Here is a 19553-nt window from a genome sequence, read left to right as displayed (position 1 = left end):
TGACTCAGGGCTTAAAGTGTGTACACAGCTCCTGTCCAGGGCGCCCGACACTCTCCTGGCTTTATTCCTGGGCCAGGGCACAGCCTCCAGCCGACAGGGCAATGCACCCTGAGCATTTCCTCTCCCTGTTTTATATCTTCCATCCTCTCTTCATTTTCCATGAAGTGATCTTGTTAAGCTCCCAGGAAGCACCTGCTTACCTCTGGTCACTTCCGTGAGGCTATCGCCACATTCGAGCTGGGCTTTCCAATATGGGCTCCAGTTTTCACAAGTTCTCATTGCTTTTTTTTTTTTTTTAATCATTTTTTCAGTTTTACTTTCAACACTTCTTTTTCTCCCCTCTGAATTTCTGTTTGAGCTGGGCACGGCAACACACATACTTGTCCTCCCTGAGGCTGGGAGGCCGAGGCAGGAAGATCATGAGTTCAAAGCCAGCCTCAGCAATGTAGCAAGGCCCTAAGCAACTCAGTGAGACCCTGTTTCTAATAAAATACCAAAAAGGGCTGGGGATGGGGCTCAGTGGTTAAGTGCCCCTGAATTCAATCCGTGGTACCAAAATAGAAACTGTCCAAGATCATGGACTATGTGGTAGCCTCTCATTTGCTTTCTGATCTTCTAGATCTTTGCCAATGCTTGCGGACACTGGGAAGAAGCATTTGTTTCACAGGGGCCTGATGGAATTTCGAAGTGCCTAGGTGAAAAAGGAAATTCAGATAATTTTCCATAAGATCTATGTTCTGCTGGTGTTTTTCCCTGGCCAAGTATGGAACACTAGGAGCAAAGTCTTGAAGTCCTTTTGGTGTGACTCTTTGGCTCCCTGGAGTTCAGTAGAGCCTATCCCCAGGCTTTATTGGGGCACAGAGCAGCTGGGGGGCCCCGGCTGCTGGAGGACTCTGTATTGAAACCACCCGGCTCCTACTACTGCCTTCCTGAACTTCTGGGAAAATTGCAGAATCCATGTCCTGGAGGGCAATCCAGGGCAGATGGCAGTGGGGGAGAGTGCTGTTTTAGATTAACAGGAGGATTTATCATGCCAAGAGGTCAATATTTACCTTGGCCTCAGCTCGAATGGGTCTTTACTTCTCTGCTCAGTGGCTCTCTCTGCTGACTTCAGCAGAAGCAAAGATCTGTGTTCTGTCAGCTGCAGAGGGTGCTGGTGAGATTCTCTTATCACAAAGACCTGGAAGCAGAAGAGCCGGCTTCTCTGCTGCAGCCTGCTCTCTTCCATGGAAACCCCAATCCCACTGCGCAACTGGCCATCTGTGGGACGCACACTTCCCCACTTCCACAACAGGGAGCGCACGGCTGCTGGTAACTCTCTTCTCCCATCTGTGAAATGGGGATGTTGAGAATCGCTGCCCTGTCCGTGTCAGAGCGCTGCTATAAGGAGCTGAGGGCAGAGAAAGCACTTTGTCTGCAGCAAAACCAGTTCCCATGCTGGCCAGGTCTGGGGATTACGCGGTTGCTGAAGGTTACCAAGGAAATAAGAAAGACCCTTGCTTCTACCTGGGACCCGACTCCCATCCTTTGATGCTAGATTTCCTGGGATTTTTGGAGACAGTGGCTTCTGCCTCTGAAGAAGGGGGAGCGTGCATTTCAGGAGTACCAAGGACAGTTTAGAAATACACGGACCCAAGTGCACGCGCGCAGTCGAAATCCGGGCGCCTCAGAGCGCTGCCGGGCGGAGGCGGCAGCTATAGGTACAGCCGCAACCGACCTTCTCAGGCAGAAAATGGATTCGTCCTTCCCAGGGCTTCCCCACGGAGCCCTTTATTTCAGGGCTGTTCAAACTTTCCCACTTTTTGCCGCCCACCACATGCATATTTTATCTCTAAAAAGAATGCAAATCTATGTTCTACTCAATGCTATTTCTATATTTGTTTTAATATAGTTTCAATTTAAATTGTTGACCCTGGGACAAGATATACCAAGTTTTGTCCTCTGAGAAAGCTCCAAATACTCCCGGGTATGAACATATTGGCTGGCCCCGTTGTCCGGGTTTTGAGATGTGTGGTATCCCCCAATTTCATATCTCACCAAAGCCCTGGAAATCATAATAATCATAAATATTTATTGAGTATTACAATATGCCAAGCATTTTATGTGAATAATTCATCTGATGTTTTTAGCACATCCATAAATCAAGGACTGTTATTCTTCTTCTGATTTTATAGATGAGGATACTCAGAGAGGTTGGGCAATTTGTCCAGAGTCACACAGCTGATGCTGGTGGGGTTGGACTCTACCAGTTGGTGCTCTCTGGGGAAGGAGCAAATGGGATGCCACTGAATCCTTCTCCATTCTTGTTGGCTCCCCTAACCCTGCTGGGTGGTGTTGTAGCTATCAAGTTTGCCTACAGGAGTGACCCACCCACAGTTGCGTGTGTCCCCCCTGCTTTTTTTTTTTTTAATATTTATTTATTTATTTTTTAGTTGTAGTTGGACACACTACCTTTATTCCATTCATTTATTTTTATGTGGTGCTGAGGATTGAACCCAGGTCCCCGTGCATGCTAGGTGAGTGCTCTGCCACTGAGCCACAATCCCAGCTCCTCCCCAGCTGCCTTAAAGATCAGAGTGGAGGAAAGAGAAATTATGGAAGACTGGCTGGAAAGTCCTGAGACAAGCCAGCTTACCCTTTTTGCTTTACAAATAAAGAAGCTGGGAAGGACCAGAGAGGGTCAGTGAGCATTCCAGATTACACAGCCAGTCAGCAGGGGATCCGGGAGCAGATCTGGGGCTCTGTGTCTGGGGCGGGGTGTGGGTAACTTCACATTTCTTTTATTGATTTCATGCATCTTTCTCTATTTATCCTGCATCGTCTAAATGGAACCTCCCCTCATTTGCACAACATCTGTTCAGATTGTCAGCTGTTTTTTTTTTTTTTTTTTTTTTTTTAAGGAAAAAGGCCCATTTTAATGTCTTCCTAAAGAACAGTCACCTTGAGGGTGATGGCTGGGCTGTTTCTGTGATGCCCCCAGCATGGTGCCAGATGTACAGAAGCTGCCCAGTAAACGTCTGTGGGCCCGAATGGACTTAGGAGTCCCAGATAGGAAGAAGAGGACAGAAGTTTCTAGAATGCATTCATTCTTCCCCCAAAGACTTTCATCCTAACACAATCCTCTGCTCTACGGAGTAGAGTTAGCCCAAACTTCTCCTCCGTTCCTCTGTCTTGGGTGTAGCCCATGGCACCAGGAAAAAATGAGTTTAAGATAACAAATTCTCCTTTCCTTGCTGTCATGCATATAGCATACATTCAAGGCAGCTTCCAGCAACGCGGAATCTCTCTGGTCTTTCTGACTTCATTATGCAAGTCCAAGAGGGAAGGTGGAAGGCAGAGTGTTTGCAAAGCCTGGGGGGAATGACCTCATTGGTTAGGTGTTGGCCAGCTTCCCAAGGAGCACAGTTCAGATTCCTTTTGGGGGAGGCACTGAAAACCCCCTGATAACCCAAATTCTCCAAATCTTTTAGACCTCGAGGGAGGGATGGAGGATGAGTGGAAGGAAGTGGTCCTTGGTCCAAGTTATAGCTCCCGTTAGCGGGGAGTCCACGCTCACAGGACCAGCCCTGCCTCCAAGACAGAGACCAAGGACTTGGGAAGGGTTGGGATTTAAGGGAATTGAGAGAACAGGGTGGTGGAGGAGATATGATATCTCTGGATATGTGCACCAGAGGGTATACATGGTATATGTACCTATGGGGACATATCAGGGCATGTGACAAGATGGCAACTCCTGAGAGCTGGACTGTCCCTCACACTCTCAACAGCGTCTTCCTATCTTCTAGCAATCATCCAGCAATCCTTTTACAAAATGTGCCGTGATCCAGCAGGCACCTCCCTATTGGATGAATTCTCTCCAGTCCTATAGGTGTTCTGCAGACTGGAAGCTTCCCACTCTTAGCAGGGGAGGGGGAGGGGCTTGGGGATGATTTGGAGCCAGCCCTTGGGATGCTTTGGGGGCAATTAATCTGGAGAGGGGAACACAGTTAATCTGGAGAAGGGATCACAGGCTGGATCTCCAGTATAATCTGTCTCCACTGTGGGGGCCTTAGGGAATATCAAGCACTGTGGGAATCCCATAGCCCAGGAAAGACCAATTTGGGCCAGGCTGGCTTTGGGCACAGTGGGGATTCTGGAACTTAGCTTTTCTATCTGTAAAAGGTGGGATTGTAGAACATCTTCTCAGGAACCACCGGTTTTCACCTTGATGAGTGAGCTGTGAGGTAGGGCTTGGTGGTGAAAGGGCTAGAAGTTTCCAGGGAAGTCCCTGTCGGCTGCTCTGCTCGCAGACTGGCCTTGGTGTAACCAGAACTTTTCGTAAGGAGTTGGAAGACATGCATTTTTCTAGTTGAACATTTTTGAGCCTCAGTTTCCACCTCTGAAAAGTGGGCGTGGTATCATTTCCTACCTAGAACAGTGTCGTGGGGTTTAACTATACTGTGGGATGACATCACTAAGGCACAGAATGGGTGCTCCAAGCGCATTTGCAAAACCGAAGTGCCGGAAGGTTCTGAAACGTGTATGCGCCCCCCCCCCCCCCCCCCGCCCTCCAGCCCCTGAGAGCGAGGTCTGGTGTTTGGGGTACTCGGCTCGCCGGACCCCCAGCAGAGTTTTGCATCCCAGCTCTGAGGCCACTGTCGCCTCCTCGGCCCCGGGCTGCCGAGGGTTAAAGAGAAAGCCCCACGCCCCCTTTGACGGCGCAGAGCCCACCTCGCCGAATTTGAAAAGCCGGCCCTGGAGAGGCGTGGGCGCCCCCCGCCCAGACACGTCCAGCTCGGACCCAGGCTCGCTTGTGGCCGGTTCCCTCCGCTTCCCGCCCGGGCCGCGGGTTCGGTCCGGCCGCCAGTGCGCCCCTGGTAGTCCCCGCGCCGGGGACTGCGGGTCCCCGCGGGCGATCGCTCAAGATGAAGCTGGCTCTGCTCCTGCCGTGGGCGTGCTGCTGCCTGTGCGGCTCGGCGCTGGCCACCGGCTTCCTCTACCCGTTCCCGGCCGCAGCCCTGCAGCAGCAGCACGGCTACCCCGAGCCGGGCGCCGGCTCTCCTGGAAGCGGCTACGCGAGCCGCCGGTGAGTAGCGCGGGGCAGCGGGGCCTGGGGGCGCCGGGCGACCGCAGCGAGGGATGGCTGGGTGATCCGGTGCTGGGGTGCAGGGGCTGGGGACCGGGACCGCCTGGAACGAGGGACGGCGGGGCCGCGGGGCGGGGTGGCCGCGTCCTGGGGCACCGGGGACTTCGGTGGTCTCGGGCCGCGCCCACTCTCCCTAGCTGCCTGGTTTTCCCACCCTTCGTCCCTCGGCTCGGGTCTTGGAGTGGAGGTCGTTCAAACCTGCGGCGGGGACGCGCGGAGGGGGCGCCTGTGGCTCGCCAGGGCACGGGGCGCGGGGCCCCCGGGCTCTGCTCCCCGGCTCACGTGGCCCCGCCGCGCTCACCTGCGCGGCCGCGGCTTTGTGTTGGGGAGCAGTTCCCTGGGTTGCCGAGGCCGTGCGTCTGGGTCCCCTGCCTTTCCTGTCGACCTCTCCGCAACACCAGCGGGGCCACTCCGTCCAGTCTTTGGGACCGAGCCCAGGCTGCGACCTTCCGGCCACCCAGGGATGTGGAGCCTCCTCGGATCCGAAGTCTCCGCCGCGGGGGTCCGGGAAGGAGCGGGGTCACCCAGCCCAAGCGGCCGGTACCCGCCGGCCTCCTCTTCCTCCGCCGGCAGGTGGCGCCTTGGCCACCTCCGGACTGTTAGGTTGAGTCGGTTCCCGCTTTTGAATTCGCAAAGGAAACGGGTGGCGCTCAAGTCGATGCCGCTGGAACTTAGCTGTCCCCCATTTAGTAACTGCAGCCCGCATCCTGTGCTACCGCGCGGGGACACACGGCCTGGACCCGTGCCTTCCCGCTCCCGATCCGTGAACCGATTAACTTTAATCCGTTAATTTAATTAACTCTAAGTTATTAAAGTATTAGCTTTCCTTCAACAGAGAACTAGGCCCAGAGAGGGTTCCCAAGTTCAATGGCAACTTGGGGCTGATCCCATATCTTCCTTCTCTGAATCCGGAGCAGCCTTCCGTCCTACTCTGATGATGATAGACAGGAGGTCCCGGTTCTTTTTGCCCCTTGATATTTACCAAACCCGAGATCTCCCACGACGAATTCCCACAATGCCTTGCTGGGCATCTGGAGGAGGGACCCGGGAAAGGCTAAATAGGTACTTCTGCACAAGTTTGCACGCTATTCTGTTTCCCTCATTTTGTTTGGAAATATTTCTAGAGGCTTCTATTAGAAGAATTCTTCGAACACCCACGAGAGTGTGGTCTCTGCCAACTCACATAGGGAGCAGTGCAATAGGTAAACTTTTCAAGTTGCAGAATAATATAGCATGATCTCATTTATAGAAAACACAAAACAAAATAGATATTCATCTAAGTATATTAGTGCACAGAAAGAGTTTTTAGAAAACTGTTTCCAGAAGTTAACTATATGGAGGGACCTGGGGTCTGGACCCAAGGACCAAAGCTGGCCCTCTTATCTGCAAGTTTGCATCGGAAGATTCAACCAAACTCAGATTAGGGATTTTTTTTTTTTTTTAAATTTGCATCTGTTCTGAACATGTTCAGACTTTTTTTCTTGTTATTATTCTCTATACCACACAAGGCAATGACCCGCTACATATCATTTACATTGTAGTAGGTATTTAAGTCATCTTGAGATGATTTAAATTATATAGCAGACTGTCTTTCCATAGAACATGTAAGGGACTGGAGTAGCTATGGAGTTTGGTATCCTGGGTGGTGGTGGTGGTGGTGAAAGTTTTGGAGTCAATCCCCAGCAGATATTGAGAGGCAAATGTACCCCATTTCCCTTCTGCTTGCATGTTTTACAAGGAACATTCATGTCTTACTTTTGCAATTAAAATAGAGTGTGTGGGAAGGGGGTTGGAGGCCCCTGAAGCCTGGAACTACCCAGAGGAGCTAGAGATGACTTCCATGGAGGGGGTAAATACCTGGGGACCACATTCTGACATTGTTGGACTCGGAAGCCTCCACTGAGACTTGGAAAGGATTGTTTCAAAGCCCCGGGCTTCTGCCCTTGAAAAAGGCAAGCAGGTGGGGAGCCAGCCCAGTCCACCCTCTACCTCGGTTTCTTCCCACACTGTGAGGGGCTTTACCACAGACCCATGAAGCCCTCCATCTGCACCCCCAGCTCAGTCCACACCCATCACAAACTGTCACCCTTTGGCCAAGTGGGCACTTTGACTGCCGGTTTGTCCTTGAAGCATGGTCTGGGACAAGCAGTCCTGGAAATGGGCTTGGGGCATCTGGGCAAGGACCCTGCACCCAAGGAGCCAGACCTAGAAACCTCTAGACCATCTCCTTGAGCAGATGCATTAGCCTTGGGGTTGCCTGTCCATTGCAAGAAGGTGGATCTTAGAAAGGAGAGATGGCTGGGATTGTGTGCCTAGGTCCCTTGGCTGGTGCGATGTGCGTTCCCAGGAGTGCATATTCTGGAATTTTTGGGAGGAAAGCTGGGAGGGTCTGCACTTGCCCCAAGCATGTCCTGGTGCCAGAGGGAACACAGCCTTAAATAGCAAATAAATGGCAAGTCAAGAGACAGAAACCACAGATGGAAGAGAAAAGAGCTTTCTATTTCAGTACTTATGATGACACTTTTTTCCTTACTTTTAGAATGAAGAGCTCAGAAATTTCATTTTGCACTGGGTCTCACCATTTGGCTAGGTCTTGCTCTCATACCTAAGGTGAATACCTGGGCTCGGCTCACCAGAATGAACTGAGGAGGTAAAAAAGTTTCATGTCCAGAGCCCCCGCCACTCTGCCTGGAAATCTGCATTTTAATGGCGTCCCCAGGTGGTTTGTCCCGTAGCCAGGTTTGGAAAACACTGCACTGAGAACAGGATTTTTCGAGATTTCTTTCATCATGACCCATAATAAGAAAAACCTTTTATATGGTGATTTTACACACACACACACACACACACACACACACACATCTGAAACAAGTTTTGCAAAATGATACTGTGCCCATATGTGATACTCTCTTTTTTTATTGTATTCCATCTAGTTCATAAAAGTATGCTTACCAGAACTCAGAAAATGGATTCCACAGCCCCCTTGTGGGTCTGGGCCCGGGCCTGCCAATGAAAACCGTGGCTCCTGGAGCCAAAAAGGGATTCTCACCCTGGGCACCTTGATTGCATATGACTTGGTGAATGAGCTCTCGCTTACCTAAGTTTCTTCCCTGGAGACGGAATCAATCTCCTACTGCTTTACTCCCCCAAGGGCCCTGACCAGGTCACCTTGAGACTTGAATGCCACAGGAGCCTGGTCTGAGACCCCCTCACCTCCACTCCCCATCTCTTGGGAATGTGAACTTACCCAGGCTGGGCATCTAGCCACCTGGGACCCCAACATGAAGGCCAAGGACCTCTGGCCCCTAGGGAGCTCGAAGCAAACCCCAAGGAAGTGAATAATCCCATCCAACAGGGCCTTGTGGCCCCCACTGTGTCTTGTGTCTGCAGGTTTGGGCCTTGCCTCTTGGTCCCCATGTGCCTTGTGTTCAAGAAGTGACTTTTGGGCACAGACTAGGTGCTAGGTGCTGGGGGCTGTGAGATGATTCAGACCCAGTCTTTGCCCTTGTTGAGCTCGGAGGCTGGCTGAGAAAGTCAGACCCATAAACAAGAGTGGGATTCTCTGGGATGTGGAATGGAGCGGAGCGGGCAGGCGGGGGGCCTATCAGCAATGGTCACATGGGGGACTTTGGGTATGTGGGAGTTGGGGGTGATCATGGTGCCTATTTCATGAGATTGTTCTGGGGCTTAAATGAGTTTACAGTTCTTAAATCCACAGTGCACATTCTGTTCAGGCTGGTGGCATCTAGTGTGCTGGTGTAACTTGCAAAGGCTGCAGAGATGGGGGACTGTGGCACAAATATATGGAGCCATGTGTTTCAGTCTGAGTACTTGAGATGAAGTCATTTATAGCTTTTATTTTTTTTTCAGGTCTGAGGTTTGAAACCAGGAGTGCTCTGTTACTGAGCCACACCCCCAGCCCTTTTTTATTTATTTTTTTTTAAATTTTGAGACAGGGTCTCACTAAGTTGCTTAGGGCCTTGCTAAGTTGCTGAGGCTGGCTTTGAACTTGCCATCCTCCTGTTTCAGTCTCCTGAGCCACTGTGCCCGGCCAGACTGGGTAATTTATAAAGAACGGAGATGTATTTCTCACAGTGTGGGAGGTAGGAAGTCCACGATCAAGTGGTCCACAGAAACCCACTCCTAAGACAGTGGTATTAATATATCACCTAGTGGATCAGATAGAGAGGGGAGGGTGGCCTCATCACCTCTCTGGGATTCTACCTCCCAACACTGCAGCACTGGGGATTGGGTGTCCAATGCATGAGCTTTGGGGGACTCATTCAAACCATGGCACCACAATGCCCTTTTCTGAGGTGCGTTTAGTTAGGCTGGTGTCTCCAACCACAGACATCGGGAACGGCTGGCTACCCATGAAGGCTGAATGCAGAGGCCCCCAGAAGGGTCACAGCCTGAGCTGGGTCTTGGAGATGAGCAAGGGCGTGGCGGGCAGGGACAGGGGTTGCATTTGGGACAGACGCACAGGTGTTTGCAGGTGCCTGGCCTGTGTGCTTGGCATTGGATGTGCCAATGACTGGATAGTGGGCAGGAGGGGGACCGGCTGGGCCTTGGAGGCTGGATGTGAAGCCTCTCTTCTGCCACCTTAAGGAGTCTGGGTTTTATAGTGTGAGCATGGCCCTAGGCCCGTGCCAGCTTTGCTGGTAGCAGGAGGCTGGCTAAAGAAGAAGAGCAAAAGGAGGAGGGCCAGCTGAAGGGATCCAAAGAAGGGCAAGGGCAGTGGGGGGGCAGAGGGGAGTGGAGCCCTCGAACACCCTCAGAGGCAGGAATGAATCTCCGCCCCAAGTTCTGGCTTGGGGACTCCAAGGAGCTGCCTGCAACATGGCCAAGGTTCTGCAGAATTTTCTCAGCTTTGCAAAAGGCAGTGAAGTGTAGTGTGAGATGCTTTAAATTTTCCTCCAAGTGGTTTCCACACCCACAGTCTCGCATCTCGCCTCACTCACACAGGTTAGATATTTACTGGATGTTTGTCAAGCCTATGAATGAACAAGGGAATGAATGGAGGGACAAAGCTCGGACCTCCCTCTTCTGGGAAATGACATGGTGGCCTCTGCCCCAGCAGATTTGCAGGACCTGCAAGGACCCTGGAGCCAGGACCTTGTCTGCACTTTGCTCCCACCAGGCCAGCTCTGGAAGCCACTTCCTGAGGGCCTGAGGCAGCTGCAGTAGAGGACCCTGCTTCTTCTGTCTTGCGGGTGCAAATGGAGGGAGGGAAGGGACTTTTTTCTGATAGTCACCCACTACACAGGATGATCTCTATGCAGCTAGCTGGCGAGATTGTCTCGGAAAGGGCTCTCCGAATCTCCTGTCCTCTCTCTCCTCTCTCCTGCAGCTTGTCTGTTATTTTAAAATCCATTCCCAGAGAAACAATTGCTATGGCAATAAGAACGACCCCCGGCTTCTCTTGGCTCCAGCAGGCCTGACACTTCATTGCTGTTGTAGGAGTGTGTGAGCTGGCCTGGGACCAGCTCTGCCTGGGGCAGGGGACCGCGCACAGCAGTAAGTAACTGTGAGAAGATTTTCAGGAATGTCAGCCCAAGGCGCTGGGGGAACCCCACAGACCATCCTAGAAAACCGTCCACTGACTAGAAAAGCGTCCACTGACTAGCGGCTGTTCTCTCCCAGTCTGCAGGGGGCCTGGCTCCTCTGGCCCCGGCTTCCTTCCTGTCCTTGTTTCTCAGAAACCAGGGTCTAGCTGGTCCTCCTTGGTAAGAGATGGCCTGTAAGAGTCCACCTTGAGCCCAGCGGCCTCAGGCCAGGTTTCTTCTGTCATACTCAGGGACAGAGGCATGGGTCTGTCCCCACCCCCCAGCTGCCTCCAGAGACAGAAGGTCAGAGATGGCACGATGACTTTGCCAGCTCTCTGCTGCCCTTAGCAATGTTTCCTGAGCTGCTTCTGCCCGGTGTTAAGGGATATTTCTAGAAAAGAGTATGGGAAGTGCTCATTCACAAAGCTGCAGTTTCCTTGCTGAAGAGGGTGCGTATGAAGAGAAGGCTCAGGAGCCAGTCTGCTCGGTGTAGCTCTGACGGTGTTGCCTGACCTCCTGGGCATCGGTCTCCCCATCTGTAAAATGGGGACAATGATCGTGTGTGCTTCATAGGACCCTTCTGGAAAATATGTGGGTTACTAAAGTGCTTGGGACATGATCTAGTCAACCTACTCAGTGGCCTGGTGAAACACAAAGGCTTTTTCAGACCACGTGGGGTGCTGACAAGGCCTTGTGAAGCTGGGGAGCAAGGGGGCTGTATGGGCTTGGGAGCATTTTGTGATGACTGTATCCCAGGCCACATGCTCTGGGAGCTGCAGACCTGTGGATGAGGCTTTGTGCTGAGGATTTCCTGCAGGTGTCCCAGCTTGAAGTGGGGCTTGTAGGGTGGGCTGAGCACCTAAGCAGGTGCCCAGCCCCTTTGGAGGTGGTTCCTGAGCTTGCCCACCAAGGTCATGTCCATCTTAGCCCTGGGGGCAGTGCCTGAGAGACCCAGAGCTGGGGTCCTGCTGGTGTCCCCTCATCTCTTAGGACTCTGCCCAGCTTCTCAGGGTTGGGAGCTAGGTAGGGGCCATCTGTGCCCTCAGATGACCCTCAGCCACTAGAGGAGCTGTAAGAAAGGGTTGGAAGGTAACTGGGGGGCAGATGGGAGGGCCTGGGGACACTGCCCAAGGTGGGGTCTGAAGCTGAGGAGTCCTGATGAGCTTTGTGTCTGGGCTGGGCCGGGCCATGTGACAGCTGGGGAAACCCAGGGGAGGGAAAGGACTTTTCCTGCGGAGCCTGCAGCTGGCCTGTGTGACTCACCAAGGGACCCAGGGTCAAACCCGCACGTTTCTGTCTCATCAGTTAAAAAAAAAAAAAAAAAAAGTGGGATTAGGCTGGGATAAAGCTTGTTTGCTAAACTTGCAGACGAATTATTAATCATTATTAATCGGTGCCTTCCTGCTCCCCTGGAGAGGGCCCAGCTCTGTGGCTTCCTCCACTTCTACCACACTCGGTGGCCCTGCGGGATGCAGGCCTCCAGTCCTTGCGTGAGGGCACCGACATTTGCCTGTGTGAGCTGTTTGCACTCGTCCTGGGCTGCGGTCTGTAGCCCAAACATTTTAGGCCTTTGTTTGTAAGAATCTCCTCCCCCGCCCCTCTTCCCCATTCCAGGAGGGCAGGAATGGGGAATGTATGGCACTGGCCTAAGAAGCCCCCACAGTTCCCAGCACCCAGGAGGCCCCTGCGGAGGCCTACAGAGCTTTACAAAGAACAAGATTGCTTTCCTCTGCCTGGGGGAGTCCCCTGCATGGTGCCCTGTGGGCCCGTGGCAGGGCCTGGGCATGCCCAGCCTCCCATGGGCTTCCCCAGCGCCTGTGGCTAGGAAGCCCTCTGCAGGAGGGTGGGGTCGCCTTCTGGTTTGGCTCTGCTGACTGCAGCCAGGCCGAATGCCTCTGGCCTGTGACATTTTTGTCATTCCAGCACCCCTGGAAGGGCTTATGTGGGAATCCACATCACTCTCTTCCTGCCTCCCTGTGATTGATTTGGCCACACGGCTAATTCTTGGGCTCCAAGAGGTCTTGGGCTGCCTGGGCACCCATTTCTGGGGTGATGTGACCCTGGGCTGCTGCAGGATTTGCTAGCCTCTGAAGTCTTTTGTTCTGTGTCTGCTGATGACAATTTGTTTGGACTGTGGAACTCTGTGGAAGACCTCTGAACAGGTGTGGGTGCCTCCCTGGGGAGGCAACTGAGTAGGGGGGAGAATCCCACACCAGGGGCTCAGAGGGGTCTCCATCCTGACTCTGCCTGGCTGCCCCTGGTCTCTGGGCTCTGCTCCACTGGCTGCTTTTTAACCTAAAGCTCTTTCCCACCCCAGGTCCTTGGCACGTGTTGCTTTTCTGCCTTGATCAGTCCTTGCTTTCTTTTGGCCTCACTAACTCATACTCCTTTCTGTGACCAGCTTAAATATCATATCTACAGAGAGCCTTCTCTGGTCCCTCAAGATGAGTCAGCTCTTTGTCTCAGTGTGCTCGGAGTTAGCACTCTTACAGAGAAACTCATGACAACCATCCATGAATCCCATAACAAATGGATTGATAGTTATTTCATGGTTGTCTGCCTGGGACTGTGGGTTCCGTGAGGATAGAGATCCCTTCTGTCTTGAGTGGTGCTGTTATCTCTAAATTATTGCCTGGATTACAGCGAGGACTCAGGAAGGGACTGAACATTTTGCCAGGTGAATTGATTTTCTACAGCTGTAATAGATGGCTATAAACTTAGTGGCTTAAAGCAGTACACATTTGTTGGCTTACTGTTCTTGAGGACAGAGTTCTAAAAAGGTCTTCACAGGGCCCGTCCCTCTAGAGCCTCTCTGCCTTGTCTTCTAGAGGTGCAGGGTCCACGTCTCTTCTCCTTCTCTCTAACGCAGATTCACCTTCCTTCCTTGAGTACAGGTTAGGCTTCCCTGGATAATCTAGGATAATCTCTCCATTTGGACAATCTTAGTTTAATCATGTCTGCAAAGTCCCTTTCACCATGTAAGATGACAGCTTCACAGGTCCCACGGATTTGGTTGAGGACATTCTTGGGGGAGCCATGATTTAGCCTTGAACAGAAACAGTTCATGATAACGGCATGACCCTCCCACCCAAGTTTACATAGGCTGTGAGGTAGGGATTTAACCAGTTTCACAAGGCTGTGAGGTAGGGATTTAACCAGTTTCACAAGGCTGTGAGGTAGGGATCTAACTAGGGGTTTTCCCAAACTTTCTACTACTGTTATTGACTAGTCCCATTCTTTCTTGCTGATTTGAAATGATACTTTTAGCACATACTTAATTTTTTCATATGCATGATCCCTTTTCCAAACTCCTGGTTTCTAATGAACTGTTTATCTGGTCTAATGCCAAAATCATGCCCTTTTTTTTTGGCTTGGGATTGAGCCAGGACCTTGCACATGGCAGGCAGGTTCTGTGCCACTAAGCTACACCCCCAGCCCAAACCACACTGTTTTAATTACCATATCTTTATTGAATGTTATCTTAGCTGATACAGCAATTTTTTCTTTACTGTTGCCCTTTGTCAAAGTATTCTTAGCTGTTCTTGTGCAATTTTTTCCTTTGGGTTGTTTTAAAATCATCTTTTCTTAGTACTATGAAATACATTGTTGGAATTTTGATCAGTTTGTGATGAATTAATGAACTAATAGAAGGACATGTTTGTGCTAATGTGTGGTGGTTTTTTTTTTTTTTTTGGGGGGGGGGGGAAAAGGACTACCACTCCACTTAGTCAGGTATTTTTAGGTTTATTTTTTGGCATTTTATAATTTTTATTGCTGTCATGAATGAGGTCTTTTGTTTCTTGACATTCATAAATGTTTATGGCCAGCAAATGGGAAAGCAGTTAATTTGGGTCATGTTGATCTTGTTTCAACTACACTAAGAAATTTCTTAAAAATTATTTTAATCATTTTTCAGGTGGTTCTCTAGGGTTTTGAGGTAGAGTGTGTTACGGTCTCCCAGTGAGTGGGTGGGTGGGTGGGGGGGCGTGAACAAGCAGATGTGCTGCTCATTGATCACAGAGTCAGAGAATGGTGGTTTCCAGGGGCTGTGGGGAGGGGGACCTTGGGAGATGTTGGTGAAAGGGTGCAAAGTTCCAGTTGTGTAAGATGAACAAATCCTGTAGGGCTAACATACAGCAATGTGACTACAGTTATTAATAAATGATATTGTATATATACTTGAATTTTTGCCAAGAGGGTAGATCTTAAGTGTCCTCATTGAAGAGAAAGAACGAAAGGGGAGATAAGAAAGAAAATTGAGATTGCATTAGTCAGTTTTGTGTCACTATAATACATTACCTGACACAGGCTGGTTATGAAGCAAAGAGAGGTTTATTTTGGCTCATAGTTCTGGGGGTTTAAGTTCAAGATCGTGGAACCCCCTTAGTCTGGGCCTCTGGTGAAGATGGCACATCCAGGTGGAGTACATGTTAGAGTGAGCCGTCACATTTCAAGCCCGGACTGGAGAGAGAAGGGCAGGGTCCTACAGTTCCCTTCAAGGTATCCCCACTAGCCCCTGCTCGTAATAACCTTTCTCCTCCAGCCCCTCTTCCATTTATTAAATGAACAGACAAATAATGGACTGTGGGTTCCAGACTCCTGCTAGGACCAATCATTCTCATTTGAGGTGACAGCCCTGCCCCCTTATCTAGGGGACACGTTCCAAGACCGGGGGGCTGTCTGAAACTACAGATGGGACCAGTCTCTGTATATACTATATTTTTTTCCTGTATATACATACCTATGCCAACATTTAATTTACAGTTCATTAGGCTTAGTAAGAGATGAATGATATAAAGCAATTATAACAATAGAGTGTAGTAAAGGGTAGGTGAATTTGTTCTCTTACTTGAAAGAGTCAAGACTATCTGTGTTAACATAGCATCTTCGGGCTCCGGTTGACCGTGGGTAGCGGAAGACTTGCAAAGGAAAACCATGGATACGGGGGACTGTGGTCATTGCTGCTGCCCTTATCCCAGCCAGACCCTCATCAGGGGCAGCTTCATCTTCCTGAAAACAGTCCTGAGAGCAGACCCGGGTCCATGAGCTGTCAACTCCTGCGGGTCTTTTTTGTTCTCCCCTTTGGAGCCCAGCATCTGATGAGGGTGGTTCCAGCGCTGAGTGACAGGCGGGAAGGGTGAGCCTCCCTCCTCCCCCATCCCGCTTGTCTGATGCTGGGGAATGCAGGGACAGGGGGACCCAAGGGCCTGATTAGGACAGCCAGGAACACAGCCCCGTGTCCCTCACACAGGTGTGCCAGGTAGGTAGGGTCCACACCACTGGTGGCCCCGCAGATTCCGAAGGGTGGGAAAACAGAGCCTCTTCCAGGTGCTCAGAAATCACAGAGAAAGCTCGGACCGACTCCCAGCACAAGAGGTGAGAATCATGAGTCCCTGGAGTCTTGGGACCCCCACCAGTGGGGATGGGGGCAGGGGTCTTCTATCATCACCATACTCCTGGCGCCTGCCAGGAGTAATAGCTAAGCAGGCTCGTGCTGGGTGGGCGTCTGCCCGCCCTGTGGGTAAAACCTCAGTGCTCCTGCGCGGGGCGGGTGGAGCTGACAGCGCACGGGCTCACCCCGGCATTTTGGAGTTGGGTCAGCTGGGTTCCTTACCTGGCTGCGGACAAGTTACGGTTCACTTGCATTAGTTGACTCACTTGGGAAATGGGACTCATGGAGCCAGTTCCCGGGACTGTGGGAACAGCAAATGGGCCTTCCATCAGGGCTGTGTCCCTTGCTGAATGGCTCCTGCCCACCCTCTGCCTGGAGCCCTCCTCCTCCGGTCCTGTCCGTTCTTGCTTTGTTCTTATTTCACGGGCTTGCTCTGCACCTGGGCAGCAAGCCCCTTGGGGTCAGGAACCTCACCCTAGATGGCTCTGTCTGCCATGACGGGAGCCCAGGAGGTGGACAAGAGCCTTATTCGTGGATTTAAGTGCAGCCAGACCAGTGGGGACCCTCTAGGGTTGACTTTTCAGGCTGTGATGTCTAACTCAGGAGCTGGTGGAGCTGGATTGAATCCTGACCCAGAGCAGCCCTGGGGTGCCCGGGGTGAGGGTCTTGGCAGCTGATGAGCCAAGGCCCATCCTGCCTTTGCCCCCCACCATGGCAGGGAGGTGGGAATGCTCAGAGCTGCCTGCCTGCTGGGCTTAGGCATGGGACAGCTGTGCATGGGGACAGCTGCCTCAGCTTCGGGACACAGGATCTGCCCCCGAGATTAATAACAGAGCCCAGCCAAGACCGTGGGGAGCAGAGCAGGGCTAGGGTTACCTCGCACCAGGAAATGCGCCTGCCCTGCTGACAGCGGGTGGGGAGCCTGCAGGATGGATGGGCTCTTGGGGCACCAGGGGTGGCTGGGTAAGGCAGCTCACAGCTGGCCCAGCCAAATCCGCTCCCTGGGGATGCAAACCGACCCTCTCCAGAGCTGCTCGCTTTCCGCTGGGCCCAGCCCCTGCATGTGCTGATCTCCAAGAATTATGTGAAGAGTTAGGAATGGAAACCAAATGTCGGTGTCAGGTAGAGAGAGCTGATGGACCCTGAGGCCCTGCAGGCCTGGGAGCTCCTGGGACCAGCACAGATGTTTAGGTGAAAGGAGCCCTTGTGCATTTTCTTAAAAAAAAAGAAAAGTTTATTTTTCCCCCTGGCATTTATTATAGAAAAATCTAGAAAACAAAGGAAAGACATCATTCATCATTCTATTTTGTAAAAAGTGTTAAACTTTAATTTTTTTTTTTCTCATTGCGGCACCATTAACCATTTTTAAGTGTACTGTTCAGTGGCATTAAGGGCATTTGCGTTGTTATGAAGTCATCACCACCGTAGATCTGGGGAACTCTTTTCATCTTGCAAAACGGAAGCCCTGTCCCCAGGACCCATCCAGGCCTCCCCTCCCCCAGCTCCTGGCAGCTGCCTCTCTCCCATTTGGTTTCTGTGAAGTTGATGCTTGTAGGTACCTCCTGTAAGTGGAATCATGCGTGTTGGTTATTTGACTGGATTATTTCACTTAGCAAGAGTTTCTCAAGTTTCATCCGTGCTGTGGAATGTGTTGAAACTGCCTACCTTTTAAAGGCTGAATTATATTCATATGCGCGCACACACACACACACACACACACTCACACGTGTTTGATGGATACTTGGATTTTTTCCCACCCTTTGACTATTACAATTTTCTTTTTCCTGATACTGGAAATGAAACCCAGGAGTGCTCTGTCACTGAGCTATATCCCTAGCTCTACTTATTTACATTGATTTATTATTTTGCTTTTGCTTTTTTTGGTACTGGGGATCGAACCCAGGGCCTCCAGCATGCTAGGCAAGTGTTCTATCACAGAGTTCCTCTCCAGTCCTTCTTATTTTTTTTATTTTGAGATAAGGACTTGCTCAGTTGCTGAGGCTGGGCTTGAACTTTCCGTTCCCCTGCTTCAGTCTCCTGAGTAGCTGAGACGATATACCACTGTGCATGGCCTTTACTGGTATCTTTCAAGGAGAAGAAGTTTTCAGTTTTGAGTTACTAAATAAGTCTTTTTTTAAATATATATTTATGTTTTAGGTGTAGATGGACACAACACAATCCCTTTATTTTTATGTGGTGCTGAGGATCGAACCCGGGTCCCGCCCATGCTAGGCAAGCGCTCTACCGCTCAGCCACAATCTCAGCCCTAAATAAATCTTTTTTTTTTTTTTTTTTTAATTTGCCATCTGATTGTTTTAGTGTCATAGCTAAGAAATCATCACCAAATCCAACATCATGAAGCTTCTTCCCTATTCCTCTAAGAGTTTTGTACTTTCAGACTTTACAGTTAGGTCTTTAATTCATTTTTGAGCTTTTTCATATACGGTATAAGGTCAAGATCCAACTTCATCCTTTTGCATGTGGATATTCTTTTTTTTTTTAATGATTTTTTTTTTTTGAGAGAGAGAGAGAGAGAGAGAGAGAGAGAATTTTAATATTTATTTATTTTTTTAGTTTTCGGTGGACACAACATCCTTGTTTGTATGTGGGGCTGAGGATCGAACCCGGGCCGCACGCACGCCAGGCAAGCACGCTACCGCTTGAGCCACATTCCCAGCCCTGCATGTGGATATTCAATTTTCCCAATACTGTTTCTTGAAAAGACTGTTCTTGTCCTATCAATTCCGTTAATATTTTATTTAGAGACAGGGTCTCACTAAGTTGCTTACAGCCCCGCTAATTTGCTGAGGCTGGATTTGAACTCGCGATCCTCTTGCCTTCGCCTCCCCAGCTGCTGGGATTACAGACAGGTGCCCTGTGCCCATATTTAAGAATCAACAGTTGTCCACATTTGATCTTTGCTGTGTCTTTTTTATTCATTGCTTTTGCACAGTTGGGATCCCACAGCTCGTATCGAGGAGGACAGGACCTTAGACTCAGGTCTAGCCTTTTCCCTTAAACAGATTTACCAGCGTCTCCAGGAAGCAATTTCCCTTCATCCCTTAGAAGGTTACAGATGACCATGGGCTCCCAGCGATGGGAGTGCACACGGCAATGTAGAAAGGGGCCTCCATACAAGGCCTGGAGTTACCGAGATCTGGACAAAGGATGCTTTGGTTTGGATTTTAAATATCCCCAAGGCGCATATGCCATAGGATTGGTCACCAGCCTATGGTGCTACTGAAAGATGACAAAACTTTTAGGAGGTAGGGCATAGTGAAAAGAAGCTAGGCCATTGAGGGACAGGCTTTTGTAGGGGACCCTGGTCCCTTCCCCTCTCCCTCTGCTTCTGGAACACTCTAAGATGAACTACCTCTTTCACCATGAGTTCTGACTCACCAAAGGCCCCAAACCACAGAGCCAAGTGGCTGTGGATGCAGATCTCTGAAACTATAGGCAGAAACAAACCTTTCCCCCTTTTAAGTTGATT

At 50.7% G+C, this 19553-nt stretch overlaps 1 protein-coding gene across 2 annotated transcripts in view; it reads left to right on the top strand.

The window, feature by feature from the left end:
* The first annotated feature begins 4904 nt into the window (after positions 1-4904).
* Positions 4905-19553, top strand: part of Col26a1 (collagen type XXVI alpha 1 chain) — a 125266-nt gene continuing 110617 nt past the window's right edge. For both annotated transcript variants that reach the window (XM_077106090.1, XM_077106089.1), the window contains exon 1: positions 4905-5065. In XM_077106090.1, the coding sequence (XP_076962205.1) occupies positions 4905-5065 (161 nt within the window). The remainder of the gene's footprint in view (positions 5066-19553) is intronic.

The sequence above is a fragment of the Callospermophilus lateralis genome, chromosome 19 (assembly GCF_048772815.1).
Source record: "Callospermophilus lateralis isolate mCalLat2 chromosome 19, mCalLat2.hap1, whole genome shotgun sequence".
Lineage (NCBI taxonomy): Eukaryota > Metazoa > Chordata > Mammalia > Rodentia > Sciuridae > Callospermophilus > Callospermophilus lateralis.
The sequence above is the reverse complement of the archived record's forward strand: the minus strand, read 5'-3'. Positions and strand labels throughout refer to the sequence as shown.